Source organism: Lepidochelys olivacea (genome assembly GCF_965140295.1).
Source record: "Lepidochelys olivacea isolate rLepOli2 genome assembly, chromosome: 1".
Lineage (NCBI taxonomy): Eukaryota > Metazoa > Chordata > Testudines > Cheloniidae > Lepidochelys > Lepidochelys olivacea.
The window spans coordinates 39,135,745-39,157,077 of record NC_140411.1 but is presented as its reverse complement, the minus strand read 5'-3'; the positions used below and the strand labels follow the sequence as shown (position 1 = coordinate 39,157,077).

The window sequence follows — 21,333 nt, the reverse complement described above, 5'->3', positions numbered from 1 at the left end:
CAGAATTCACACCACTGTCTAGATGGAGCAGTAATGCTCGCAACAAGTCCTCAGAAACAAGTAACTATTTCCAACGTTTTTTCCAGTGGTTTATTGGATAAACACAATTTTTTTAATTGAGGGTTTTATTAATGTTTCCCAGTTAAAACCTAAAATCAGAAGCACTGTCTATGACTCAGTTTGAAGTATATTTGTTTTCACAGAAAATATAAATTCAGCTACCACCAGTGTCTGCTGTGTATTTTGAACCGATCTTACCTCCCCATCTTCAGTAAAGACAATTTTTGTGTTGACTTTAAATTTCCTCTTCAATATTTTTTTGGCTTCTTTGGTTTTAGTAGCTTTCTTCTTCAATTTTGAATTCGAGGTATTCTGTATTTTAAAAAAGCAGATGGGAGAGAACATGGTTACTTTTTGTCAAAAAAGACTACACTAGGATTTGAACTTTAACTTCTGTTTATGGTACTAAGTAAAAAGCTATTTGCCAAAACATACACACTATAGGTGAGTTTTAGAATAGGATGACTAATATAAACAAGGCTAAGGTACTTTTGCATAGATGCAACTGCTTGAATCAGGTCATATAATAAAAAACAAATATCTTTAGAGTGTTCTAAGTAACTTATATCCCATTGGCACCAGACAACCTGGACCCTCCAAGTCACACTCACTTGTTGGTGCTGTGAGATAGACTCCCTTCTCACTGCCTATATATGGCAACAGCCAATGCACAATCTAGATACAGACTGAATATCACTGGCTAAAGCCACTGGCTTCCCTCATCAGCATGACTAGCCAGACAATAGTTGGGTTGACATGGAGGGCCTGAGCAACTTCCTCCTCTCTCTCATGACAGGAAAACCGCAAACAGCAACTGCTGCTTCTATAGCTACTACCTTACATTGACTGGTACCATGACCTTGGTGTTACACTCAAGTCCACCTACTTCTGCAGCATTCACCACGGGTCTGCTTGTGCACACTTTGCAGTAGTTCAGGTACCTGAAGGGATGAGTAGACCCGATGGTTCTGGATGCCACCCACAGCGCTGCTCCCCCCAATCATGTGGGACAAATGGCCATCAAGGAACTCTCCAGCTCCACAACCCTTCCCTCCTGAGCTCCAACCACAGTATGTAAGAAGTGGATGAACATATGCATGGGAGTGTTCAGCTGAGAGAAAGTGTGGAGATTTAGTGTTAAACAGCATTTATGTTTGCAGTTCCAACCCCTGCAGCATCTAGCTGCCATATTAGATTCATCCCATTTAACAGAGAGCTTTCTGAGTGCAACAGAAAATTCCAAGGACACCAGTGAAACGAAAACTACAACATTAGAAACAGTAAAATCCATCCACACGTCCCTACATGTTCTCCCATGACTACCACATGGAATGAGCAGCGCTATCTAGAAAAGGTAACAATACAGTCGATCAGCACAAACCCTGACCATTTATTTTATGCTATACCCATGTTTTCTGTCTGTTGTGCTTTAGATTTGTGAACTGATAAAACAACTACATTGCAGAAGTTGTTGGAAGAAAGGGAAGCGATAGGTTTTGACCAACAGGTAGGGAATAGCTGGGACTTTCAGAATCTTGAGTAGTTTGGACTGGTGAAATAAGCACATTATCCTAGGTTTCTGCTGAAGTGATCAACAGTGAAATAGTTAATGTTGACTACCGTAGTCGGGTGGTTACCCGCTCTAGCCTTGACTGGGCTGAGGCCAGCTTGGGGAGAGGGCTGGAGCTGTGGGGAAAAGCCCAGCAGGATTAAGGGAGCAGCTGCAGCTGTGGTCAGCTCAATCAGGCCCAGCTGGCCCCAATAAGAGGCTGTGAGCCAGGAGCCCAGTCAGTCTCCCTCTGCCTGTAAGAGGGAAAAGGGCTTTACTGCAAGGTGCCGAGTAGGACACCTAGATTGGAGCAGGGCTTGGGAAGGGCCAGAGGAGCTGAGAGCTCCAGCCTGGAGAGCCTCAGGCTGCAGGTCTGACTACAGGCCGAATAGGTGCAGGGTTGCAGAGGGGCAGCCCATGGGTAGGCGGAGGCAGCAGGTTCAAAACCCCCTTGCCTGTGATGAGTGGCATATACACTGCAGTCTGTCCCCGATACAAGGGGCTAAGAGGGGACTTGCAGTAGCCCAAACTGAGGCGAGGTGGGGTTAGGGGGTGGGGGTTCCCCTGGGTGGGGAGACCCAGAACCTGAGAGTGTGGGGCTATTGCCAGGGAGATAGTAAAGAGAAAGGGGCACTGGCTCCTGGGACGGACACAGGGGCCGGTGGTAAGGCAGATCACCAGCCTGCAGAGGGTGCTCTACCAGCAGGAGGCACCGCAGGGGTGAGTCCAAACCTTTACAACTATTAAGATTGTTGTTTCAATTTCACAGGTAATCTGCTCCCATCCAGCAGGAAGGATTACATGGGCATAGAATCAGATAAGATGTGAGGTCCAGACCTCAGTAATTTTGAGGGTGTTTTTAAATACAAAAGACATATTATTCAGGTATCAAGTGACACAGAATGACATATTATTCAGAATCAAGTGACACTTGCCAGCAGAGCAATCATCTTATGGCAAAATGGATCACTAAGACTCACTAGGAAGTATACATACATATCATTCATCATCCCTGAAAAACCAGTGTCCTGAAAGACACCACTATTCACCCGAGTGGGGATTGTCTGCAAACTGGTATCAATATTTGACAAGAGCGAGAAAAAGAGTCGCATAAATCTGAAGGAAACAATGGTTAGGAGAACCTGAAATTTTTAGTTATGTAATATACTGCACTTACTGTACTACATTAAATATAAAGGGAAATACAAAAATTCACTGGAGAAAGTAAATCTTCCTCATGGTCAGTACACTAATACACTGAAAATAATGCACCATAAAATAAAAAATGACAACCTTAGCAAAACTGGAGGAAAAATGGTTTACGACAGGCTAATGTACTGTATTATCAGATGGCAACCACATCTATTATGACAACTAGTAACTGCAGCAGCAGCAGTAGTATTGAAAAGCTGTGCTGTCACCTACTTTTGTTGTGTTATGTAGCAATTATTAACCTGTCTTATACTCCTTTCCCTAACAGCTTAGCAAGGTGTGCCTTCCCTCAATCTCATCACTTGCCCTACAAATGCAATGTGTTTCAGGCTCCGCACAAGCATAATTCTACATAGGTGCTGGAACTAGGGATGCTGGGGGTGCTGTCGCACCCCCTGGCTTGAAGTGGTTTCCATCATACAAAGGGTTTACAGTTTGGTTCAATGGCTGTCAGCACCCCCACTATACAAATTGTTCCAGTACCCCGTAATTCTATTCATCTTTATCTTAAAGGAGAAGCCATAGGCTGGAACTCAAGTATCAGCCTATATACAGTCCACCACAAGACTATATGGAGAAGCAAGACGGTTTGTCCTCACAGATTGTCAAATGTGCCTGCTACATAGGGCTTTTCTGGGCTCTCTCCTAGTTATCCCTCACGGGTTCTTTGCTGTTCTATATTCTGTCAGTGGACAGAAACCGCCATCCTCGTCTCTTCTGGTTTGTGGCACTTGTAAGCAAACATGAAAGCACTTTTGAATTTGTAATTCACACTAATAATCAAAGCCACGAAGTGAGCCACTGTATTTTTGTTAAACTAACCTGAAAAGCATTAGTTTGCTGCAGAAGATTTCCTACTTTATCCAGCTTTTCTTGATGCAGCAAAGAAAACCAGGTAAGCAATACAATAATAGGAAATCTTTGGATGAACTACTTAAAGATGTATCTACTTCAAGCTGCTAAAACACAAATTTCTCTAAAACGCTATTTTTACTTTAACATTTTATATAGTAATTTTACTATTTTTCTGCTTTCCATATTAACTGTTACTTTTATTTGCTAATTATTTTTACATTTATTTTGCTATGTGACTGAACATATTTCAGAATAGATGCAACAGTTATTTGATTTTGTAAAATTAAATTTTTGAATCTGTGAGGTGTGGTTTAGCTGCCTGATTGCTAAGATCAGGGGGGGAAACGTTTTCTCTAGCTCACAAGCTTCACTGCTAGAACATAGCTTCCAATGGGTCTTTTCAGCATGCATAGTGGTGCAATCCTTTTTTCATTTGTGCGACAGACTTTAAGAAGTGAGGGTACGTTTATACGGTATCCAGTATTGAGAGTCCTACAGAGGTATGCAAAGAAAAAAAAAAAGAAGGCTACATTTCTTATACAGTGCAGAGTTAGAAAATTTGGCAAAGTTTCAATAAGTGATTCTTTTAACTTTATTGTGGTAAATGCAGTGCTAGTGAAAGATGCCAGATTAACAGACCCTAGAGACTGACATCCTATTTATCCACAAAACATATAAGCACGAGCTTCCCCACACTACTTTTATTCTTATACCATACTCATCATTATGGCATGAGGCAGACAGAACATTTCAGGGGTAAGAGGGTAGCTAGCTCTCAAAAGCCCAATTCAATCCTTAGTTGCTGCATGGTGCCAGTTAATACCACCTGTAACGTGGGAATTGAACTATAGCCAACCTATTCAAAGAGTATAGCGGATTGAAGACCTGGGTTCTAGCCTGAACTCTGCCACTGCTGTGCTGAGTGACCCTGGACTTCATCTCTGTGCTTTGGTTTTCCCATTTGTAAAATGAGGATGAACCTGTCTTTCTTTGCAAAGTGCTTTGATATATTCTGATAAGTATTCATTACAGCAGCCTGCCCACGGAGCCAGGTTAGGAGGCAGAGTGGGGTGGGGCACACAGGGCTGCTAAGGGGTCACAGACTGGGGCTCAGAAGGGCTAGTCATAGGCAGGGGGGAGGGAGGACAGACTGGGTCCTAGGCTCAGGAGCTAGTGGGGTGACAGCATTGAGCCCGGGCTGAATGGAAGGGGGCTCCAGGGCCACATGGGATGGGGGGATTCAAGGACACATGGGCAGATGTGCTTGACTGAATGGGAGAGGCTCGGGGACAGCCAGAGTCTGCATGGGGGAAGCTCCCCAACTCCCTAACAAACCCTCCTCCCTTCCCCTCAAGAAACTATTCCATATTTCTCCCACCCACACCCAACCACCATACATATTCACTCCCAGGCTCCTTTCCTCTGCTCCTCCGTTACCCCTGACTCTCCCAAGCCTTTGCACTGTTTCTGAGGGGTACAGGAAACATGTTTCTGTATTGTAATGTAAATGAATTACTCAAAGTTCTGTATATATATGCCTAGTAAGAAATCTATTTATCAAATAGATTTATTTATATTTCCTGAGTATATTTTTTGCGCGCGGGGGGTGGGGGGGGTCCTGTATTGTTAGACATACTTGCTAACAGGTATTTTGAAAAAATTTACCAACATAATTGAAATTGAAGTGGTTAAATTGTGTTATTTTGACAACTAAAATATGCAGAATTTTAAAATATTGTGCGCAGAACTTTTAATTTTTTGGTGTGGAATTCCCCCAAGAGTAATTATTGCACTCTCTCTAGCTTCAAACTGATAGCCCACAAGCAAGAGGCTTATCCATTACCAGTGAGCTGAGCCATAAAGTTCATTCCCACCCCTTTAAGTATGTTTATTTTTAAGTGCAAGTGCATATTTATATATGTTAAGATAGCATGTTTGCTATGTTAAGAAAGCTATATTTGCAACAATATAATTGCATGTTTCTCTATGTATCTTTTTAATAGAACAGATAGTATTGAGTCAAATGTTCATAAAAACACATTATAGACAAGAAAGGAAATGTAAATTGAGAGGAAAAAATGCCACAGCATCTCAACTATTATTGTGAATAGGTTTATGTAATTGCAGTACTACAAACTAGAGCTTCCTGCAACACTACAGAACCTAACTACAAGTTTGGGGTTTGGGTCAGAAAACAACGCAGTCTTCTTGGGCTCAGGTCAGGTCGCCTCCGATGACCCTCGACTGCCTATGGGGTCATTGCAGTGGTGGCAGTGCGCCCTGTCCCTACTGCCACCTTGCTGCCCTGTGCACGCTGCAAAGAGTGTAGGCCAAGGAGTTGCAGTGCCTCACTCTGCAGCACATCTAGTTCAGCAACGGGTGGTACCCGGTGAGAAGGGCACACTGCAAACCACTCAACCCTCTCTGGCTCAGGTCAGGGGGGCTTGGGGTGGGCTTAAAAATTAGGCCTGGGCAAACCCTCTAACATAAACTCTGAAAACACTGCATATCAGAGCGCGGCCAAGTAATGTCCGCCAACAACACAGAAAGACAAGAGAAAAGAATTACATCAAGTAGTAAAGGGATCCTATGAACTAAACCAATAAGCCTTCAAACAAGAACAGACTATGTCTGCAGGGGGTATGAGCACATGCTTTGAAATTGTTATTACTTTATGAGATAAAGGAAAAACAGTAAAGAAAAAAATGTGCAAAAATCTCACCTCACTAGAAGACTGTATGGTTTATAGTATCAACAACAGAAAATGGGAAGCAATTAAGCACCATCTTCTTAGGAAAAAAAAGACACTGTTCTTCAGTAAGCTACAGACGTAGCATGGTCCATGGAATGAGTTAGGAACATCTATGTTCTACTTCCCGTCACTAATATGAAAATCTTCAGGATGAAGTGCATCAAGTTTGGCACCCAAAAGTACAACCAGATCCTATTTTCAGACATGCTTAGTATCCAAGACTGCAATTTACCTTAAAGAAAGGGACAGGTACTCAGCACCTTTGGAAATGCAGGTCCCTAAAACCTCCCAGTCTCTGTGTTTCCATGTATGAGGTGGGAGTGATTGTTCAATGACGTTACAGGTGTGTGGCAAGAATTAGAATCTTTAAAATACTACAGAGTTACTAAGTATTGGAAGGTAGATTCAAATTGGAATTTCTTTAACAAAATTCTATAAAATGCAGACAGTTACAGAACTAGATTATTTATCGGCAGCCTACATTTTATTTTTTCTTACACATGTACATGCCAGATGTTTTTTGCTGGATTATTCAATAGTTTAGAATTAAAATTAGATTTTTAAAAGCACAAAAAGTAGGAAATTAAGGAATCCTGTTATATAATCATGAAGTTAAACTATACTGTAGATATTCAAGGTCTTTAGTTTTCTCATGAAAAAAATCTAGTTCTTAACTTTGAGAGATCTGTTGGAAAGATATACTGGGTTTGGAAAAGGTTCAGAAAAGGGCAACAAAAATGATTAGGGGTATGGAACAGCTTCCATATGAGGACAGATTAATAAGATTGGGACTTTTCAGCTTGGAAAAGAGACGACTAAGGGGGGATATGGTAGAGGTCTATAAAACTATGACTGGTGTGGAGAAAGTAAATAAGGAAGTGTTATTTATTCCTTCTCATAACACAAGAACATGGGGTCACCAAATGAAATTAATAGGCAGAAGGTTTAAAACAAATAAAAGGAAGTATTTCTTCACGTAATGTTCAACCTGTGCAACTCTTTGCCAAAGAATGTTGTGAAGGCCAAGACTATAGCAGGGTTCAAAAAAGAAACCAGATAAATTCATGGCGGATAGGTCCATCAACGGCTATTAGCCAGAATGGGCAGGGATGGTGTCCCTAGCCTCTGTTTGCCAGAAGCTGGTAATGGATGACAGGGGATGGATCACTTGACTACCTGTTCTGTTCATTCCCTCTGGGGTACCTGGCATTGGCCACTGTCAGAAGACAGGACACTGGGCTAGATGGACCTTTGGTCTGACCCCATATGGCCATTCTGATGTTCTTATGTTTTTTCTACACCAAACCCCAGGCAAAGGAAGAGGTTTCTGAACAAAGATATCCCCAGGCTTTTAGAGACCAAACTTAATCACCCTTAAAAATACAATTTTTATTGAGAAAATATTCCATAAGCAAGATATCTCAGAATTTCCACTCTTTTTAAACCATCACATTGCCGTTGGAACTTCTGTGGCAGAGCCAATACAGAGCATCTGTACTATTGTAGCCAAGGAAGTTCTACACAATCAGTAGCTTAGGATTCCCAAAGACATTCATTTAAAAACCACCACCACAATAGCTACTGATTGTGTAGAACTTCCTTGGCTACAATATTACAGATGCTCTGTATTGGCTCTGCCACAGAAGTTCCCACGGCAATATGATTATCAATGGAGGATACTGTAGAAGTGAGAGCACCAGTATTTATTTTTACTGTTTAATGGTCCGAACACAAATTCCAGTTGCTTGTTTTGCTTGTTCACATTTCAATAAAATCCTGGAGCGCCAAGACCAGACTCAGTGAACAATTCCCAATTTATCTACTTGGGTACATACTTTTATGGCCTCATCAATTTAGTGTCAGACCACCTACAGTCCCTTCCAGTACCTTTGCTTCAGATTTGAAGTTTTGATTGCTAGAAAACTGCCAAGTGTGGGCACTGAAAAATCAATTTTCATCTTTTGTTCCAACTCACTTAATGCTAAGTCATTGGGTAAGGCAATGTTTACAGCCTGTTAATCTGTAAAAATGAGCATAGTGTTTTCAACACAGCAGCTGTCCAATGCCAGGCTAAGTTGTCATGATGGAGTAATCACTTTATGTCATGGTAGGTATAAAATGTGCTATTGCTTTCCTGCAGTCTTGGGATTTTTCCTCCATATTCCTGGGAAGAAAGGTCATGAACTCTCATTTTTCAGAAGCCACATAACATTACTATTTCATATTATTTTTACCCAACATTCAACAGCAACTGCTGCTGAAGAACTTAAAATGGATTTGGTATTCAATTTCACACACTTGTTTTTATATTTCTCCAAGATGTTACCCAGTGAGAGCGAAGATATCCCCATACTGAATATCACACTGCAGTTTAACTCTTCTGTCTAAGCTGTATATAGTTCTCACAACTCTTTCCCTCCTAGAAACTGCCACAGTCTCTCCAAAGAAAGTCTTCAAATCACAGGAAGAGGCACAGGGTGTCTTCATCTTTGTGCCTTGTAAAGCATCCACCGTTGATTCTAAACTAATTGACATTATAGTTCCCTGGCTCTCAGGAGAGACTTCCATCAGAGGTATTTGAGAGTCCATGTCCTTCAACCACTTGGCTGTGCCTTCTCTATCAAGCCTGAAACAGTCTAATTCCCACTCAGTCCCCATGGAACTGCAAGAACCAAACCATTTACTAGCCAGTTTCCCTCTTCCCTTATTCTGTGCTGGAGAAGGAAGAATATGGCTGAGTTCCCAGCCCTTTTCTACTGATTCCCATAGACGAAAGCAGCAGTGAGACGCAGCTTGGCTACTCCTCACATCCCTGTCTCGAGCTCATAATGAGAAGCAACGCAATCAAACTTCAAAGCCCAGTCCCCCAAACCTCAGTGTCAGTACAAGCAAAGGAGAGCTTGGGTAGCCAATACCCTCTGCTCTTCTCCCAACGACTCTGTGAAAGGCAGACCAGACGACTGGTGGTGAGCCGCTTGCAGCGGCCATCATGTCTCATCTATCTTGCCTCTACTTCTGCACTTTTCTGAACTCTCCTGCCCCATTTGGTAATGGAAATCTGGCCTCATCATCAAGTTGGCTCCATAGTCCCAGGTCCTCCCCTGGCTGCTCTGCCCTGTCTGACAAGGCATGGCCAGAAGTTTTTCTATAGAGGAAGTGGAACCAGGGTTTGAAAATGCTCCAAACCTTCATCTCCAGGCTTTAAAAAACAACGGTTTGTTTTGTTTTTAAATGGTGCTCACCTCATTTAAGATACAGACTTTATTTCCATTTTCAAGTTATGTGCTTTTTAAAACAACTTAAACAAGAATCTGAAATCTGTAGGTGCTAACCTAGAAACTTGCTAGGTATCAGTGCTCTGTAAGGTATGCAGCAGTGATTAGCCTTTACTTGAACACTGTGAAGATGAGGATCCAGCCAGATTTGTATTCAAAAGACGAACAGCAGCGTTCATGTACCGCTCTATTTGCTACAGTACAAACTTTGAAAAGCATCAGTCAAATATTAAGGCTGACATGATCCTGAATTTTGCAAATGATTGCTCAGTTTGAAAACTCTGCTTTTCTAAGCTAGTATCATGGAAAACTCCAGCAGAGATGCAGATATGGCACAATCAAGGGTATTTCAATAATTCTACACCAAGCACATATAAATCCTAAGGAACTTACTTGCAACCAAACTAGTCAATATGTGCATTGCCTAGATCTGAGAGCAACCAATGTTTCACTGTAAAGAAACTTATTCTTATAAGAGACAACAAATATACTTCTTGTACCTTTCTAAAAGATTACAACAATCACCATCAGCTAATACATGAAACTTCTGAGGGGTAACAGCTTTTCATAACTTCTGGGTCTATACTAAATATTGACAATCACTTGGTACGCAAAGAGCTAGAGATCAGCAGTTGACCAAATTATTCCCTAGATTTAGATCATTCCTTAGAACACAGAAATCCATGGAAACACCAGAATATGGGAGAACCCTGGACTGGGAGACAATTGTATTGTGTTAACTACCTGTTTTGATTGTTTTTTTTGTTTATTTGGGGGAAGGGTGTTTTCTTCAAGTAGTGGTGGGTCAAAGAACTAAAGCTTGAAACTAACTTTCCTTAAAGCTTATGAGTGTTTGGATGCAGAAGTCTGGTTAGTGCTCATCATTTAATTTAATTTAATACACAGGGTATTAATGTCAGTAAAACAGATGGAATTAAACTAGGTGGGGCTGATAAGAACCAAACTCAAAAGATGAAGATCCCAGCATTTTAACTCATAACACACTTGTTGTCTTTTCCATTTAACAATATGGCCTATTAGCTGCAAGTTCTAGTTAAGTGAAAGGAATTTTCTGTAACAGGTTTATTCTATGAACTTGTCTCTGCTGTTTCATGAGATATTTTGGTTAAATGCAGATGAGTTACATTCATCTTGTTTATTTCAAAAAGATCAATTTTTTTCTTTATACTTAGCATATATTAGCGGAGAGAGGCAGAAACAGGAGCCACCAGATGGATCAGAAAAGAGAATTATATGATCTCTCCCAAGACACTGGTTCAAATCCAGCTGAGGTAATTAAGGCTAAAAGTTTTTATCTGACAAGCTATTTAATGACCTATGCAAAAATACAGTAGTCTTATTTTCTTTTTTCGTAGGCATCACAAAATGTTGGAATGTTTACAAAATTTAAATTTTGAATTTTCTGCAGAAAGTAAATACTATTAGCTCTTGAATTTATTATGCATGTGTGTTTTACACAAGGGGCATGCATTGTACCCAGCTCTTTTATACATTTAGAAGTACATTCCAGAAGAGATTTTTCCTCATATTACAAATCCTACCATGGTAGCTGGCACTCTTCATTAGCAGTCTGAGCAAAGATGACAAAGGCTGAATGGACATGAAGACTGAACAACCTTATCACCCCTAGAGATAGTTCTTCAAAAATCAAGGAAAAGGCATGATGCACAGGAATGTAGTAGCAGGGGTGAGAGAGACTGCTTGACCCAAGACTCATCCTACTGTCCACTTTAAAAAAAAAAAAAAAAAAAAAAAGCTTGAAAGACACTCATCTGGTCTCCCTCCACTTGTACTCTCTTGAAGTGCCCCATAGTGAAGCTGGCTCATGGGAGGAGCAGGTTCATGCAGCATTGCAAGATTTTCTCTGCTCCCATGCTATTTAAATCAGCTTCAAAAGCATCCCTAGTCTCCCCACTCGGCCAGCGTACAGTCTTCCAGAAAGCAGGGACTAGGGGATTAGAAAGCACAGAAAACTGGGTAGAAGGTAGGGGTAAGTGGAACACTGTCAGAAAAGATATGTGGGGAGAAGGGAAAGAGAATGTGGACAGGAAAAAAAGATGGTGGGAACTGTGCCAGGGCATATCATAAGGGAACAGGGAAGGAAGGTGCTGATTTGCCAACCTTGGAATCCAAAAAATAAAAAGTTTGAGTGGAGTGGATCAGAAAAAACTTCAACACAACCATTTTCCAGCCATTTCATTTTGGAGAAAACCTAGAAAAACATTCCAACAATTTTGAGACACCCAGTTTTAACATTTGTTAAATGAAAAGTTTCTATTTTGTTTTTAAATGACTTTGTTTTGAATTTTATTACGTATTATACATGTAACTGAAAATAAAAAAGGAAATGTTGCGTTTGACTTAAAACAAAATAAATTTTTATATAAAGTTTTCCTTCAGAGCCTGTTGAAATATAGGGGTTTAAGTAACTCAGTGGTTCTCAAAACTAGGGTGTCGCTTGTTCAGGGAATGCCCCTGGCGGGCCGGGCTGCTTTGTTTCCCTGCTGCGTCCGCAGATTTGGCCAATCGCAGCTCCCACTAGCCGCAGTTCGCTGTTCCAGGCCAATGGGGGCTGCAGAAAGTGGCGCGGGCCAAGGGACGTGCTGGCCGCCCTTCCTACAGTCACCATAGTCCTGGAGCAGCAAACCGCGGCCAGTGGAAGCCGCGATCGGCCGAACCTGCGGACGCAGCAGGTAAACAAACCAGCCCGGCCCGCCAGGGGTTTCCCTGAACAAGCGGCGCCCCAAGTTTGAGAACCACTGAACTAACTGGAATCAAAACAAATGTTGAAATCTCAAAATCCTTCACAAAGCAGGATTTCTGCCCTCAACACAGCTCTTGCTATAAGCCACCAATTTAAACACTAACTTCCAGAGGTGAAAAGATCCTCCCCACCCTCCAAAATTCACTTAGGGTATGTCAATGCTTTAATTAGACAACCACGGCTAGCCCATGCCAGCTGACTCACGCTTGCAGGACTTGGGCTAGGAGGCTGTTTCATTGCAGTGTAGACATTGAGGTTCAGGCCCAAGCACTGGGACCCTCCCACCTCGCAGGGTTCTAGAGCCCAGGCTCCAGCCCAAGCCCGAACATCTACACCGGAATTAAACAGCCCCTTGAGCCAAGTCAGCTGGATATTTGCAGTGTAGACATATCCTTTATGGCTTTTGAATTGCTGCATATTCATAGAGAAAAGAATATTAATGTTGATACTCTGATTTAAAAGCTGCAGCTGTCTCAAAAGAAAAAAGCATTGTACAATGCATTTTCCATTGCTTTTCTTTTTTAAACATACATTTCCATTAATTCTGTGGGATACATGAATAATTTTCAATGTCTTCTCAGTGAAAGTTGCAATCCATAGTGTCTGGAAGCAACCAAATGTTTAACCTGGAATTATCACACATGTATGTAACCACAGTATAAATATTATAGTATTAAGTATACAAATAAACAATTCTCATTTATCAGCATATTCAATGTATATTATCTTACCAGAATGTATTTATGAAAACTAGTATGCCTGAAATGTCTCTAATATGGTAAAAATCTACAAGAACTAAGCAAGTATATTTTAAAATCGGTCATTAAAAGAGTTAAAGTGGATTAAGTCACCATCTGAATTTTTTGCAGACTGTAACTTACAGTCCTGATACACATCTGTTAGACTTTGAGATCTGTGTCCCTGCTGGGCACTCTAGCGAGGAACCTTAGATTCAACTGCAGTTGATCTATCATTTAAGCTAAAAACCGAAGCTCCATGAGCTGTCAGTATTAGCAGCACTGACATCCCTTCTGATGCCCAAGCCACTAGCAGGCAAGAGCATGACTTCCTAAAGAATTTGCTTAAGGTAGAGTTCTGAGGAGCAAACTATATTACAAATTTCCAGTCAAAACTAAGTCAATGTGGAGACATCCTAAGTTATTCACTCTCAATGATAACACATTACAGGGATGTTGTAATTATTTCAAAAACAAGTATTATAAACCCAGGAAATCAAACTTAAAAATAGGTTACACTGGAAGCTTAAACTTGAAATCCATACATGCAAAGGTATGGAAATGCACAGTCTGGGTCACTTAAACCACCTTAACTCCGCCCTGAAGTGATATCATACAATAACTGTACAATTGTGATTAATACTGTATCACCACAGGGTAATGTATCATTAAAACGTATGAAGAAGTCAAATAGGCACACATTCTCCAAGCATAAGACTATTTCTACTACACCTCAGGCAAAAATGGTTTAGCCCAAGATTATTCCATTGTCCTTATTCCACAGCTTCCATTTTACTAAGCCAGAGAAGAGTATCATTAAGGTTCTATTCACAATGATTTCCACCCAAAACAAGACAACACAGAAATGAAGGCAGAAATATTTCCTATGTGCTTTAACCAAATTACACAGCCAATCCAATCTTGCCATTAGAATCCAACTTTTAATCTGTCACTTTCAATAAAGGCCTCTTCCATCAGGAACTGTGCAGCTGGAACAATTGGGAGAGGGAGTCTGATTTGTGCTTTTTGGGGGGAATGTTTTTGGTCACGTTTCAAATCCTAAGCAATGACAACGTTGATTCCATTTCTTAACATCTTACAAGTGGACCAAGATCTTCCATCTCTGATCTTTCATTATCTTCTAAAATGCATAAGGGACACAAGAAAACATACGTTGAAAAGGGAGGGAAAAGCTGCCTTGTCTTTTTTTTTTTTTAATAAGTCTTTAAAGTACACCATTATTCTGCAATTTGTTACAGTTTCTTATTTTCCAGTCTCCAGAAACACCACAATTATTCACTCTCTCACAAAGGCCAGACTGAATATTTTAAAGTAAAAGAGTAAAGTAAATGAAAACATCGAGAGTGATGTGATCATCAAACTCCATGGCAGATCTTACTTATGATTTAGTGAACTGAACCGAAAGACCTTTTTTTTTTTTTTTTTACAAAAAGGAAGCAAAGACCTCTCAGCTTGTTCTATTTTACTGTATTTTCTAAACATTCTTTCTTCTTGTGCATCACTTTTATGGTTAATTTTTAAAATGACAGGCTACTACACAGCATGAGAAATACATTCTAAATATATGCTAGAGAGAAATCTTACATCTGGTGGTGAGGGGGAGGGGAGGAAATCAGAAAAGCCAATTAACTTTGTTGGAGAGCTGCAAATATTTTGTCCTTCCCTTCCCCAAAAAAGCAGTTAGAATGACAGAGGGTGCTAATAGAAAGACAGGGTTGATGTTTTTTAAAGTTTTATATTCACCAAATTCCATCTGGTCACAAAGTAAAAGCAAAGATTAGAGTCAAGAATCCCTTCCCCAAGATCTGTATGGATAGTAATGCATTTGCCCAAGCCCTCTCTCTTCCTTTCTTGTGTACACTGAAAACAAAAGTAACGTCCATAATATCACATCACAAGGATAATCCTAACAGATAGGTTTGCCAACCCTCCAGGATTGCCCTGGAGTCTCCAGGAAATAAACATTAATCTTTCATCAAAGATTGTATCATGTAATGAAACCTCCAGGAATACGTCCAACCAAAACTGCCCACATATCTATTCAGGGGAAACCATCAAAGGGCCTAATCACATCAGCCACACTATCAGAGGCTCATTCACCTGCACATCTACCAATGTGATATATGCCATCATGTGCCAGCAATGCCCCTCTGCCATGTACATTGGCCAAACTGGACAGTCTCTACGTAAAAGAATAAATGGACACAAATCAGATGTCAAGAATTATAACATTCATAAACCAGTCGGAGAACACTTCAATCTCTCTGGTCACTCGATTTCTGATCTCAAAGTGACTATCCTTCAACAAAAAAACTTTGAAAACAGACTCCAACGAGAGACTGCTGAATTGGAATTAATTTGCAAATTGGATACAATTAATTTAGGCTTGAATAGAGACTGGGAGTGGTTGAGTCATTATACAAAGTAAAACCATTTCCCCTTGTTTATTCCTCCCCCCCACTGTTCATCAGACGTTCTTGTTAACTCCTGGAAATGTGCTGGAAATGGCCCACCTTGATTATCACTTCAAAAGGTTTTCTCTCCCACTCACCCCACTCTCCCGCTGGTAATAGCTCATCTTAAGTGATCACCCTCCTTACAATGTGTATTTTTTCATGGTCTGTGTGTATATAAAATCTCCTCACTGTACTTTCCACTTTATGCATCTGATGAAGTGAGCTGTAGCTCACGAAAGCTTATGTTCAAATAAATTGGTTAGTCTCTAAGGTGCCACAAGTACTCCTTTTCTTCTTTCAACCAATACTGGCAACCCTTACTAACAGACCAGGATTGCAGTCGGGGTTTGGGTTGTTTAAAAAAAAAAACACCACACATCCTTTTCAAAATCCCTGTGATAATAATTACTTATTTCTTACTGGAACAGTCTTAATCTCTCAGCAGCACAGTGGTGTGGTTTTAGGGTGACCAGACAGCAAATGTGAAAAATTGGCACGGGAGTGGGGGGTAACAGAATCCTATACAAGAAAAAGACCCAAAAATCAGGACTGTCCCTATAAAATCAGGACATCTGGTCACCCTATGTGGTTTTCAGTAGGTTAGATGGGTGCTTTTTGGGGAGGTGAGGGTTGGGAGGCCCATTCTTCATTGCAAGACAAACAGCCGAATGGCATGCATTACCTACCATGTAGTACACCACCACTCAAATATACGCCATATTCCAGAATAAACTAGAGAGGTAGAATCTATTATTAAAAGTGGACAGAGCAGCCTTCAGACAGAGCAACGGTGATTATAATATGGCTGGGGGTTGTTTGTTTTAATATGACTATGTGTATTAACTCCTATCTTAACATATCCAACAAGGACTTTAGCAGGATATTTGAGAAGATGACTCAGTCCATCATCTTACTGAATCATCAAAGCAACAAACATAGAAGCAACAAAAAAATATCAAGAGAACCTCGACCACTGTAAAGCTCTCTGGCATTAACAAGCATCAGACTGAACATGCATGTACTCTCTTGATCTGAATCGGGGAACAATGTGTACATTGCTACTGCCAGAGGGTCCTGCCATCTGAAATATGTGAAACAGAGAAAGAGAATGTTTACCAATCCCAGTGTATTATGACTAGACAGAACACTAGTGGATCCAGCATCCATTTGGCCTGACAAAAAGCCAGCATGACTGAATCAGTCTGTTAGCATTTTGTTTTAATCCTGTTCAATAAATGCTCTGAGAGATATGCTCTTTTTAGAGAAGGGCTGATGGCAGCTGCTACAAAATTCTTCCGGTGGTGATGTGATAGGTTACTCTATGGCAAAATGGTAATGCTTTCTTGTATATGGTTCCAATGTCAACTCCATAGAGACATTTTTACTAAGACCATCCTTCTGGCTCAAACTTACAAGAGAGGGCATTTCTGAGTGATAAATATTCTTTGCTTTGTATGAGTCTTATTGCCCAAGACATGCAGATTTTGTTTAAATGGTACTAAAAGTTTGATACTGAGTAAATCCATACTTACAAATAGTTATTAAACTTGGGTAGCAACCACTTCAGTTAGGATTGCAATATAGATTACATTTTAACAGTTTTCACATGGTTACTGAAATATTTAGCTTTGGGGCTGGAATTTTCCATGCATGGTCTCTTTCCATGGGTGACTTTCCATAATGTTTCATAGAATATCAGGGTTGGAAGGGACCTCAGGAGGTTATCTAGTCCAAACCCCGAAGTTTAAGCAACAGCCAGTCAGAAATTTGAGTAATGAGTATGTTTAAAAAAATGCAACACTTTTGCCATAAAGTTCTCAACACCTTCCCCTCCCCCAACACAAAACAAAAAATAATTGAATGTTTTCAAATGTCTCAGAGTTCAGCACGCTAAGTGGACATCTGATATGATTATTTCCCTTAATAAAGTCCGACCCTTATAGCGATATAATTCAAAATTTCTGAGTGACAGAAGAAAGCAGTATACAGCAAATTACTGATCGCACAATTTAGGGACTCAGAATTTTCAGAATACTGTAGAATGAAAGAATTGCAAAGTTCATTTTAAAAAATTTTTCTGTTGCCAGGATACAGGGATCACAAAGTGCCACAAGTTAACATGCTATTGCTCTATTAACTTCCTTTTTGTAAAAACAAAACAAAACAAAGCAAGAACAACTATCCACAACCAAACATACTGCTGAGGGCATTCTACGCCAAAAAATTTAAAAATTCTGTGCCAAAAAAATAAAAATTCTGCACACAATATTTTAAAATGCTGCAAGTTTTATTTGTCGATAAATAAATACAGAGGCTCCAATATGGCAGTGGGGAGCATAGGCCACTGGCTGCACAAAAGTGGAAGATCACCCTGCAGCCTCCCCACCCCGGGACACAGACTCAGTGGTGAGGCTGCACCCAACCCTGACAAAGCACTAAGGCCAGAAACACCCTGGGGCTCTGCCCCTCTATGTCAAGAGCACCAGTTGTGGGGCAGACAGGCTCAACCAGGCAGGATCCAAGTATGGAGGGGCTTAGCATGGGGGGAGAGGATTCTGTGTGGGACAATCTGGGTGCAGGCAGTCAGTTGGGAGTATAGGTGTGGGGATATCTGGATGCACAGAGGCTTGTTGGGGCGTTCCAGGTGGAGAGACAATGGGACTCTGCAGGGGCTTCCAGGTGAGGGGGGTCTCAGAAGGGGGGTCTGGGCACTGGGGGAGTGGGGCTTGGTGGTGTGGGGATCTGGGTGCAGCTAGTTGGGGGTCAGTGGCTTGGGGGTCTGGATGTGGGTGCTCAGGGTGCTGCAGGGAGGTAGGGCTCATTAGGGTGGGGGTTTGAGTGCAGGGGGCTCCAAATGCAGGGGCTGAGGTTCAGTGGGGTGAGGTTCGGGTATGGAGGGCCAGGAGAGTTCTGGGTGTACGGGGTGAGGTTTGGCAGAGGTGTCTGGGTAGGGGAGGTCCAGATGCCTTGGGGAGTGATGGGGGCAGGAAGCAGGGGAGCATGCTGAGCTTAGAATCATAGAATATCAGGGTTGGAAGGGACCTCAGGAGGTCATCTAGTCCAACCCCCTGCTCAAAGCAGGACCAATCTCCAACTAAATCATCCCAGCCAGGGCTTTGTCAAGCCTGACCTTAAAAACTTCAAAAGAAGGAGATTCCACCACCTCCCTAGGTAACGCATTCTAGTGTTTCACCACCCTCCTAGTGAAAAAGTTTTTCTTAATAACCAACCTAAACCTTCCCCCACTGCAACTTGAGACCATTACTTCTTGTTCTGTCATCTGCTACCACTGAGAACAGTCTAGAGCCATCCTCTTTGGAACCCCCTTTCAGTTAGTTGAAAGCAGCTATCAAATCCCCCCTCATTCTTCTCTTCCGCAGACTAAACAATCCCAGTTCCCTCAGCCTCTCCTCATAAGTCATATGTTCCAGTCCCCTAAACATTTTTGTTGCCTTCCACTGGATGTCTTCCAATTTTTCCACATCCTTCTTGTAGTGGGTGGCCTAAAACAACACAGTACACCAGATGAGGCCTCACCAATGTCGATTAAAGGGGAACGATCACGTCCCTCGATCTGCTGGCAGTGCCCCTACTTATACATCCCAAAATGCCATTGGCCTTCTTGGCAACAAGGGCACACTGTTGACTTATATCCAGCTTCTCGTCCACTGTAACCCCTAGGTCCTTTTCTGCAGAACTGCTGCCTAGCCATTCGGTCCCTAGTCTGTAGCAATGCATGGGATTCTTCTGTCCTAAGGGCAAGACTCTGCACTTGTCCTTGTTGAACCTCATCAGATTTCTTTTGGCCCAATCCTCCAATTTGTCTAGGTTCCTCTGTATTCTATCCCTACCCTTCAGCGTATCTACCTCTCCTCCCAGTTTAGTGTCATCTGCAAACTTGCTGAGGATGCAATCCATCCCATCATCCAGATCGTTAATGAAGATGTTGAACAAAACTGGCCCTAGGACTGACCCCTGGGGGACTCCACTTGACACCGGCTGCCAACTAGACATCGAGTTGTTGATCACTACCCATTGAGCCCGACAATCTAGCCAGCTTTCTATCCACCTTCTAGTCCATTCATCCAATCCATACTTCTTTAACTTGCTGACAAGAATACTGTGGGAGACCATGTCAAAAGCTTTGCTAAAGTCAAGGAACAACATGTCCACTGCTTTCCCCTCATCCACAGAACCAATTATCTCGTCATAGAAGGCAATTAGATTAGTCAGGCATGACTTGCCCTTGGTGAATCCAGGCTGATTGTTCCTGATCTCGTTCCTCTCCTCTAAGTGCTTCAGAATTGATTCCTTGAGGACCTGCTCCATGATTTTTCCAGGGACTGAGGTGAGGCTGACTGGCCTGTACTTCCCAGGATCCTCCTTCTTCCCTTTTTTAAAGATGGGCACTACATTAGCCTTTTTCCAGTCGTCCGGGACTTCCCCCGATCCCAATGAGTTTTCAAAGATAATGGCCAACGGCTCTGCAATCACGTCCGCCAACTCCTTTAGCACTCTCGGATGCAGCGCATCCGGCCCTACGGACTTGTGCTCATCCAGCTTCCTGCAGCTGAGGGAGGTTTCTGGGGGTGGGTTTGACACAGCCCCAGCCACTCCTTGCAGGGGAAGAGGACGTCCCATCCTCTCCTGCCTCCAGCCCAGCCAGGACTAGCAGCTGATTCTGGCTCAGGGTAGGAGCCACTGGCTGGGGTGTCCCCAGCCCTGCAGCGATTTACCTCTCTGCCAGCTGCTCCAGGTGCCTGAAATAATGTACCTGCGCAGCTAGGGAGTGCTGCGTGACTGCTCTTGCAGCTTCCCTTTGCCTCCCTGTCAGAAAGTCATTTTCTGGAGGGAAGCAAAGAAATCTGTGGGGGACATGAATTCTGCGCACACACAGTGGCACCAAATTCCCCCAGGAGTACGGAAAAGTTGTGAACTCCTTCCTTACTTCATTCATATGAAAAGGGTGCAACTTCAAACCCTAACTGGGAATACTTAAATGCTTACATTTAGGTCGGTTCCAACAATGGTGGGATCATTGGTACTGGAGGACTGCAAGATGATGGCAGAGGGACAGGCTTCTCTGGCAGGAGCAGAAGGGGTTTATCCTGTGGGGTAAGGACGTCACAGATGAGCAGAGAGCCTGAGTGAGTAGGTGACTGCGGGTAGTGGAGAATTAACTACTCTGCTGTCACAAATGTCTCTGTGCAGCCAGGAGTCTGTGTAGAATTGATGGAAATGCCCGAGGGGCCTTGCAGTGTCTATGAGGCCAGACTGTCTGGCCTGCATGTGAGCATTGGTGGATTTGATGGTGTTGCATGTGCCCGTGAGAGTTCCAGAGGCTTGGGTGCAGAGATGACCATCAGTACTGCTGGATCCCGATTGTGCTTGGCCATACCCTACATCTGGGGCATCTTGGGTGCCAGTCCGGCTGGATCCACGTGTGACATCTCACCTGATCTGGCTCAGCTCAGGGAGGAAATGCTATGCTTGTGAGTGGTCCTCTGTGGGGACCTGATCTTGTGCCCAGGTGAGTATTTTTTGCTCTCATGCCGGGACTTGTCCTTCGGTTCTGCCAGTTCCAAGCACTGGGCGGGGCTTATAGGGGCGCCCACTGCTGGTGGCAACCAC

At 42.3% G+C, this 21,333-nt stretch overlaps 1 protein-coding gene across 1 annotated transcript in view; it reads right to left on the bottom strand.

The window, feature by feature from the left end:
* The window catches only part of DDX10 (DEAD-box helicase 10), a 323,849-nt gene that overhangs the window by 127,068 nt on the left and 175,448 nt on the right, over positions 1-21,333 (bottom strand). The window contains exon 14 of the mRNA XM_084613019.1: positions 259-372. Within this exon, the coding sequence (XP_084469145.1) occupies positions 259-372 (114 nt within the window). The remainder of the gene's footprint in view (positions 1-258; positions 373-21,333) is intronic.